The sequence below is a fragment of the Mercenaria mercenaria genome, chromosome 15, assembly GCF_021730395.1.
Source record: "Mercenaria mercenaria strain notata chromosome 15, MADL_Memer_1, whole genome shotgun sequence".
Classification (NCBI taxonomy): domain Eukaryota; kingdom Metazoa; phylum Mollusca; class Bivalvia; order Venerida; family Veneridae; genus Mercenaria; species Mercenaria mercenaria.
Window position 1 is genome coordinate 47,227,139 of NC_069375.1, and position 8,975 is coordinate 47,236,113.

The window sequence follows — 8,975 nt, forward strand, 5'->3', positions numbered from 1 at the left end:
TTACGATCAGCTGAGTGGCTACAAAAGGACGTCGCAAAACTAGTTTATTCTTGTCGCAGGGACACCGTACAGACATCGTACGAGCGCCGTACGAGCCAACGGAGATCGCACGAGGTATGGCTGGGCACCTTGCGAGTTCCGTACGACTTGTCTGCGATGTCCGTACGGATATCCTACGATTGTAATTGCAAATTTTTCTGACGTCCCGAACTGATTTATTTTTGTCGCAAGGACACCGTGCGGACACCGTACGAGTGCCGTGCGAGCGCCGTACGAGGTAAGGCCGGGCTCCCTGCGAGCTCTGCACGACTTGTCTTCGGTGTCCGTACGGATGTCCTACGATTGCATCTCTAACGATCGTACGGGACCCGTAGGTACTGTGACCAGATGCTACGATTGTACAGAGACCGTAAGGATTCTAAAATTGGTGGAGTCGTACGATTTTTCAAAACCGTAAGGACATCGTACGGTTTGTGACCAAGGCATAAGTCTTTTTTCAACCAAGGGGCTTTTGACCAGTATCATCAAAATAATTTTCATAAAATTAATGTTGGAGGAAAATGTAGGTCACTAGGTTGCAACGGATTTTTAAATACATCTTCAAGGGCATGTAGAAACTGAACATGAGACTCATGTACCTATGTATGGACACGTATCAATAGCAACTCTTTTTGAAGTACTCGCGCGTATTTTTAAATAACATCTATCTTTATTTCTTAGCAGTAAATTATCGTTCAAAATTCAACGTATATAATTTAAATAAGACTTCAGTCATTACATGCATCACGTGGTCGCAATTATGGGATACGTATGCCTGTGGAAAAGTGTATGTTGTAATGCAGCGTCAGAGCGTAGAATTAAACAGCTGCATCAGAGGTCGATATATTTGTCGTTTAAAAGATCTAATACTTAGCATTAATCAAAATACTGTGAAAGAAAGAGAAAAAAATAAAGATGTAAAGCGCGGTTATGTAATTTAGATTTGAGTGTGGAATACATGGTTTTGTATAAGGCCTAAAACATTCTTTGTTTCAGGTAACATGCTCATGAGACTTTTCGGAAATTATGAAATACAAAAAATGAATACAAATAAGGGGGTTATGCCTTTAAAGCATCAGTAACATCACTGACCATGTTTATAGCTTAAAATGGCAGTTTTGCCACTTTTTGTAAAAAAGTTGGAAAAAAAATCTCCAAGGCCATTAAAACATTTAGGGTCAGGCCAAACATTTAGGGTAGTTCGGGATACCGGAAACAAACAATTTTTACGTCTAATTTTAAACAAATGTACAGGCGTTGGTATTCCACACCTATATATTTTAAACTAACGTGTACACCTCTAACTGGCGATGTTTTCGTGTGGAAATTTTAAAAATCTTTACTTACTTAAGATTGAAACAAGCCTACATTATTCAGAGAGAACCAATTATAAGTGAAAGTCGGTATGAACTTACTTAAGCAGACCGTTGGTATTTTTTTTTAATTTCTCAACAGCATTGCAATGCGTGGTTTGAGTTACGAGTTACGAGACATCTGGTTTGCAAATAAATAGGGTCTGCTTTAAAAACGTCTTTAGTTGTGTGCATAATTGCACCGTGTTTAGACTTCCTTGGAGGAAATCTCTCGGAACAAAAGTAAACTCATTTATACAATTGAAATCATTTCTTCCCAATTTTGCACCTAGAGAGAACTATAGTCTGTCCCACCTAATTTTGGACCTCCGATAATGTATTTATACTACATGTAAATTGTCAAAAATAACATCGTTATTACCAGAAGGTTAATATCTGTAGGCACCTTTTTCATTTTTTTGAAAAAATCTAAAATGAAGTTAAAAATCAAGATTTTATGTTTTTCCACAGACTTGCGTTGTAAAATGACGTGACGTCCATTCCAAGATGACGGCGTCCATACAAACGTCATTTGGAGGTTTACTCACAGTTTGCGACGTCTATTATATTCATGCATATGGTATGATCTTTATTTTAAAATTGTAATTCTTCCACATTTGCGATTCTTAGGGCCCTCAATTGATGTAACTGTTTTGTTATCCACATTTTGTAATGTCCTTCCTTGTACACAACATACCGCCTACAAACGGATGTATAATGCCTCCCCATTTCATTGATTGTTTTAATTTTGTCAACGATATCAAACACTACATGTTTATTTTACAATAATTTTATTGTTTTAAAATTGCTTAAAATTACGGTGTCAATCAATGAAAAGCGAAAACATGAACGATTGCTAAATTTCTCTAGCTTTTTTCTATTAGTGTAAGCAACTAGGTCAAGAATATAGAAATCATAACTATGGTCTCTCTAATGTATATTTACAAACAAATGATTTAAACGCACCCGCCCACACATTTTAAGCGAAAATATTTTTCTCTCAAAAATCCATAAATTTGGCGTCTCTAAAATGAGGTTTCCAAAACAGATTTCGAAGTAATTTGTGATAAATTATTTGCCCATTTAAATTCCCAACACGTTTAGGGAATTCCGGTGTATTCACACTCTCTATTTATACATCAAAATACGAGATATTGCCATTTGTCACGTTGAATTTTTTTCACCATTATACAGAGATCTTTCATTGTTATCAATGCAAGATAAGAATTCATGACACACTATTCCGTCAGGTTTTTGTTATTTGACAAACACAATCGACAATATGTTTCTGCCCTTACTAACGCTTTCGTCGATGCTAGGATTAGCAGTTTGTAAGTAGATTGTTTTTATATAGATGCGGCTTCACTTTAGCCGTTTATTGTGTGTGCGCTATCCTTGTCGTTGGAAAAACTAAAGTTTACATTCATTTTAGACAAAAGAGAGTAATTACAAATGTTGTTTAGATCTTTGCATGTCAAGTATCTACACTGATATACACACGGAATAATAATGACGTCATCTTGAAGTATATATATGATGCTTGACATATTACCTTACAAACTGTGGTACTGTTTAACTTGATCGTGGATTCTATCGAGTTCTTTTTAGCAACAGAGGAAGAAATTATCCAACATGTTTTCGTTATAAATAGTTTTCGTAAAGATAGCCTATAAGAAGATCATTTGAAAACATAAAACGAAACCAATCAAAATAATAATAGAGATGGTTTGATCAAGTCTGTGCTTCAGAGGTAATACAATATGAAACACCAATTACACCCCATAGCACTGGCTTGTGTGGAATTCTATCATATACAATTCACTCCTTGGTCCCCAATTGATCAGAAAATGTAACTCCTCTGAGTGCAAATAAATGGATACATTTTACGACCGCCACTTCGCGCTGAAATACTGCTTTTGTGTTAGTTGATAAAATCTTTGAAAGTCTAGAACGTTACCAAAAGATCCTAGCAGACTCGGTTTGACTGAGCCTGTTCTTGAAAGATAATAAATGGTGCAACACCCTTCACACTTCCTAACCCACACTTTAGTGGAACCCTATTATACCAATAACTTTTAATAGATGCCTAATTCAAAAATGTCAGTAAATATAACAAAAATGAGTCAACATTATTCGTTACTTTCTTTTTGTCTTATATATATAAGGAATGTGTGTGTGTGTGTGTGTGTGTGTGTGCGTGCGTGCGTGCGTGCGTGCGTGTGTGTGTGTTCGGGTTTAACGTCTTTTTCAACAATTTTTCAGTCATATATAAGGAATGAGATACATACATTGTAGTACAGTCAGTTTTGACCAACATGTTTTTTTTTTGTTTTTGTTTTTTTGAGATTGTAAGTATTACAGTATTACAGTATTTTGAGTTCACTTATGCCCTTTCAAAGTCTACTTGCATCTAGATTATTACAAAGAATTCTCAAATAATAATAATAATTCAAACAATAAGATAAATGGTTTTCTTGTATTATCCTTATCTTATACAGTAAGTGTACGTTGTAGATAAAAGTAACCATATATTAAAATGTATTAAACAACAGGTATACGAATGCGTAGATTTTGTCAATGCATCTTTGGCATTGGCCTATTTACTCCATTATACGGCATGCAGAATGCAGCAAATGACTTTTTTACCAGAAGATTCTGTAGCATTTGACTGATTCTGGCTATATTTAAAATGTGTATACATGTAAAACACACTTGATCAAACTCTGAAAAACTCAAATACTGAAGACGAACGCCTAATGCAAAATTAGTATTGGTGGTTGTACTCCGATGACTTAACCTTAAACAAATTGAGGAAGAAAAACAAACATGCCAACTAACGAATCCCCTATTAAATTACAGTTGAATTTTAATATCAAACTGATAATACGCCTAGACATTTTATTCAAGAAATAAATAGCATAAATATCATTATAATTACAAGCTGAAGTCACGAAACAAACAAAATGTGCCTTCACTGACGTACAATATCAAGAAACTCTTGAACAAAACTGAGGTTTAATGTCAACTCTGAATTTAATAAAAGAAACACTCATGATACATACTAATGCATAGCTTTACTTTTCATAGCCAACAATTGTCCTAATGAGTGGATACATTACGACACGTCGTGTTACCATTTTAGTCATGATACGGAGTCTATGCCTGTTGCTGATGTGAGTATAAAGTAAATGAAAATCAGCTATTTCTTTCTATGTTAAATACAAATGAGATACGACATCACGTATGACGTAATTGCATTCTTTTAGCCGTGAAATTCAATTGCATTCCAGAGGGGTATACGTATAACTATTAGTTTTTTAGGAAATATATAAATGATGATTTATATTATATATTTTATTGCATGTGAAGATAACTTTCGACATTAAAAACATGTAGTGTGACAGTTGCAATGGACTATTTTTTCAATCATTAGCGGACGACCACGTATAACAAGTTATGTACACGTACACGTACATGTACCAGTAAAAAAGTGAAACTTATCTAATGACTTTGATCAATTTTGTAGCAGCTGTTATCATTTTTTTTTATTATGTTAATTGTTCAACCACTCGGAATCATTATATAAAAGTAAATTCAGCTGTTATCGAAATAGATTTATGAGTTTCAAACACATTCATCATTTCTCACTGAATCAAAGTCGATTTTTTTTTAAAATGCGCACGGACTATTCAAGAACTGCCCGGCGCTTTTAACCCGTATCATGCTGGACACGACAGATTCTGCTTTTGCGACCAGTGTAGATCATGATCCGCCTGCACATCTGTGCAGTCTGATCAGGATTTGCACTGTTCGCCATTCAGTCAGTATCTTTTTTGTTTGATAAGCTCCCCTTTTAACAGTTAATGGTACTGTCCAAATTGAAAGATGGACAAGTCCATTACAGAAATTTAGCAGGGTAAGGGTTAAAGAATCCTTAGATTGCCGGTAATTATTAGAAGGGTAATAATAGGACGGTCCTTACTCTCACACTGCGCATGACACATCTACTGTGTATTAGATGTAACGTAGTGTAAGAAATATCATATATAATTGCAACAATGTATTAAATCATTTTCCTATTTATTCAAGTTGGTTTGTCAACACATGGGAGGACACCTTGTGGAGATAGAAACTGCCGCAGAAAACGCATATGAGCCGTGCCATGGGAAAACCAACATAGTGGCTTTGCGACCAGCATGGATCCAGACCAGCCTGCGCATCCGCGCAGTCTGGTCAGGATCCATGCTGTTCGCTTTCATAGACTATTATTATTAGAGAAACCATTAGCGAACAGCATGGATCCTGACCAGACTGCGCGGATGCGCAGGCTGGTCTGGATCCATGCTGGTCGCACACCCACTATGTTGGTTTTCCCATGGCACGGCTCATATCTAGCTGCTAAAGCAAATGGACTTAAAGGTAAATTGACATGAATAACTTATAAAATATATGTACAGTTTATAAGGAGAAATTTGATAAAATTGCAATGTATAAAATGGAATACATGAAAATACTGATAACCCTTACACTTCAGACAAAAGATAAGCTATAAATTGGACAATGTGTTTAATTGCAAACGGGCATGTAACATACTTGTAAGTAATAAAAGTGAACAAAGGAGGGAACAGCAGCCTAACAAAACAAGAGCTGTCATATATATAATATTTTATCTAAAAATACATGATTCTTTCTTAATACAATTCCTACTTTCACCATAAAAGTGGTCGCGCGAAAATTCTTTGTATTCTACAATTGTAGATACCTTTTAATGATTTCACGATTTTTACAATATCTTCTTTCCGACATATAGACGTATATCAATCTGTAGATGGTAATGAAATATGTATATTCGTAACAATATTTCCATTTTCGGTGTAAAAATCGAAAGTAATAAAGTCATAAAATATCAAAAATACATGACTGTCGAATACTTACAAAGTTGTCGGTATATGAAATAAGAAAAAGCGCATGCGCTTATCACATATTTGATGGTGTGAAACAAAGGCATTACATATTTTGAAATTACTAAAGGGTAGTAACATTTTAAAGCTGACGTCGTTTTAAGTATAGAAGACATAGAAGTGATTTTGTCTATTATAAGTACTGGAGAAGAATTTCGATGGTTCAGGAAGAAAGCTAACATTTGATAAAAGAATATTACATGAGTGTCTTTTCAACTTGAAATTCATGATAACAATCGTTGACTAAAATTTGAAAAAAAAAAAAACTCGACAGATCCTTACATTTTATAATTTTATTCAGCTCGTTTAATATCATATTCATAATGTGAAGATACCTATTTAACATCATTCTTATATTTGATCAAACACTTGTAAACGCTTATGTAGTACCTTACCTCAAGGTTTACCTTGTCCTTAAGTGGCATTATTTCACAAATATATTCGAACAAATTGCCCGATCAAACACTAAGCAGGAAATAAATCGGACGCCTAACAGAGAAGCTTTTAACTCTTTTTGTGACGACAAACCTACTCCAAAGGTACATATGATATCTGAGTTTGGACACGTGCCATTTGTAAATTTCAAAACTTTGTCTAAACATTTGGACTCTGATGTTGAGGTAGTATCCCCCAAACACTGTTTTATAATCTTTGAATCTTGGACTTTATACACTTTGCCACCGAAGTTACAATATTTGGACTTTCGTCTCATTTCAAGCCCAATTTTGGACTGGTTTAAGTGACATTCAGCAAGAGTCGGTGTGGGTCTGGTATGGCAGCGAACGTCCTCTCTCATCTACTGGGTTCCAGAACTGGGCACCAAACGAACCCAACAATTCAGGAATGAATGAGAACTGTGCAGTTATACGAACAGATGGGACATGGAACGATGGACCGTGTCATTTGTTGGTTCGTTATATTTGTGAAAAGAATGATGAGTAAGTTTATCCAATACCAGAATGACTGACTGACCGCTACACGAAAATTATTATTTTGCTATTTATTTATGCAATAATTGACACAGTATAATATAAATTGTGCATATCACATGAAACAGATTGTGCCAATACCAAACTCGACTGAGCAAAAATGAGAAAATCACAGCCAATATAAAAACAGCTCAGGGTAAAATACGAAAACACTTGGTCAATACGGGATTTAAGCATATTTACTGGTTAAATTGAGAAGGGGCTGCCATACGGAGCTGAATAATAAAATTATCCTACACCACGTAACTTCATATTGACTTTATTATTTTTCTTCTGGCAATTGAAATATAACTTAAGACACAAATGAAAGCATCAGTAGAATATTGAGAATCATAAATGAATATTATATAATTTCCGATATACTAAAAATTGTACAAATAAAGAAATTATATAATATTGTTTAAATCGATCTAGATATTCTGACATATATGTTTGATATAAAATTACTTAATTAAAAATCATTTTCATTAAGGTAGTTCTGCACGTTTGATAAACCGGAAGTGATGGCGTAACGTCAATTTTCCGGAAAACGTAGAATAAAGACTGGATTCGGCGTACGGAAATGAAAACCATTTCAGGAATTAATCGCAACCTGCGAGTAAATTTATTACAATGGCACTGTTGCCATATTTCTAAAGTCAAAATATGGTAATTAAAACATATCACCATGTTAAATAATTCAAAATAATGTCTTAAAATTAGCGCAAAATGTCCGGTTTACTTTAATCCTGGTCAAAGATTTCAAAAATTAGCACAAGGACCTATACATTTTATTTCATCAAATTATAGGCCATGCCTTTACTTATAACTGTTAGAAGTTTCATCAAAATCTACATTGTAGAAAATTTTCTATTCCAGAAAATGTTATGAAAATTATGATTTTCCTATAGACTCCCATTATGAAATATTGCGTGAGGTCCCTATTTTTCAAATCAGTGCAGCAAAACAATCAAGCACACGACCCTATCTTTTTTATTTGCTTAATTTTCTAGGTATTTTTCTGAAGTTTTGAAAAATCAGAGTTTAATCAAATTCTACATTGTAGAAATAATTTCGATCCAAACGTGCAGAACTACCTTAAGCAAGCTAATGCTTGGGATTAGCCAGTCGATTGCATTAGAAAATATAACCATATAAGAATAATATTGTGCAGAAGTTGTTCTATAAAATACATTATCTTTATTTTTACAAGTACATGGGTGTCTCATATAAACATGTTAATTTGAATATGTTAATGAGTACTATATAATTGAACGTTCGTTTTTTTTTTTTTTTTCAGATCATCAGAAATAGTTGGTTAGATCTATAATGTCGATGAGATTTGCCACAATTTTTAAAATACAACAATTAACTTCATTGCCATTTAGTCGCTAATATCTTTTTGTTTGTATTTTCTTGTTTTATGGATTATGCTGCTTTGCTAATCATAACTTTCTGAAACCCATTGTTAAGCAAATTTAAAGTTTGAAACCAGACAATAAAGTGAAAATTGATCTTAGTTTTGATATAAATGATTTCAGTACTATGCAAATTAAAACACTTATTGGGGGTTTGTCCTTTGATATACGATATTGTACTACCAACTGGCTCCAGCCAGCAGGCCAGTATACCTCCTTTTATTATCAATACATTTA

The 8,975-nt window shown here is 34.1% G+C and overlaps 1 protein-coding gene across 1 annotated transcript; it reads left to right on the forward strand.

The window, feature by feature from the left end:
- Positions 1-2,585: 2,585 nt before the first annotated feature.
- LOC128549071 (low affinity immunoglobulin epsilon Fc receptor-like) lies at positions 2,586-8,834 on the forward strand. Its single transcript, XM_053525196.1, has 6 exons — positions 2,586-2,722; positions 4,479-4,564; positions 5,481-5,538; positions 5,778-5,810; positions 7,071-7,290; positions 8,621-8,834. The coding sequence occupies exons 1-6, from the start codon at positions 2,674-2,676 to the stop codon at positions 8,640-8,642; spliced, it is 468 nt and encodes a 155-aa protein (XP_053381171.1). The 5' UTR covers positions 2,586-2,673; the 3' UTR covers positions 8,643-8,834.
- Positions 8,835-8,975: the final 141 nt, after the last annotated feature.

Coding starts and splice junctions, on each gene's coding strand:
- LOC128549071 (XM_053525196.1), top strand. CDS start 2,674: ATGTTTCTGCCCTTACTAACGCTTTCGTCGATGCTAGGATTAGCAGTT. Junction 5,539..5,777: donor AGAAACTGCCGCAGAAAACG/CATATGAGCCGT, acceptor CATGGCACGGCT/CATATCTAGCTGCTAAAGCA. Junction 7,291..8,620: donor ATTTGTGAAAAGAATGATGA/GTAAGTTTATCC, acceptor TTTTTTTTTCAG/ATCATCAGAAATAGTTGGTT.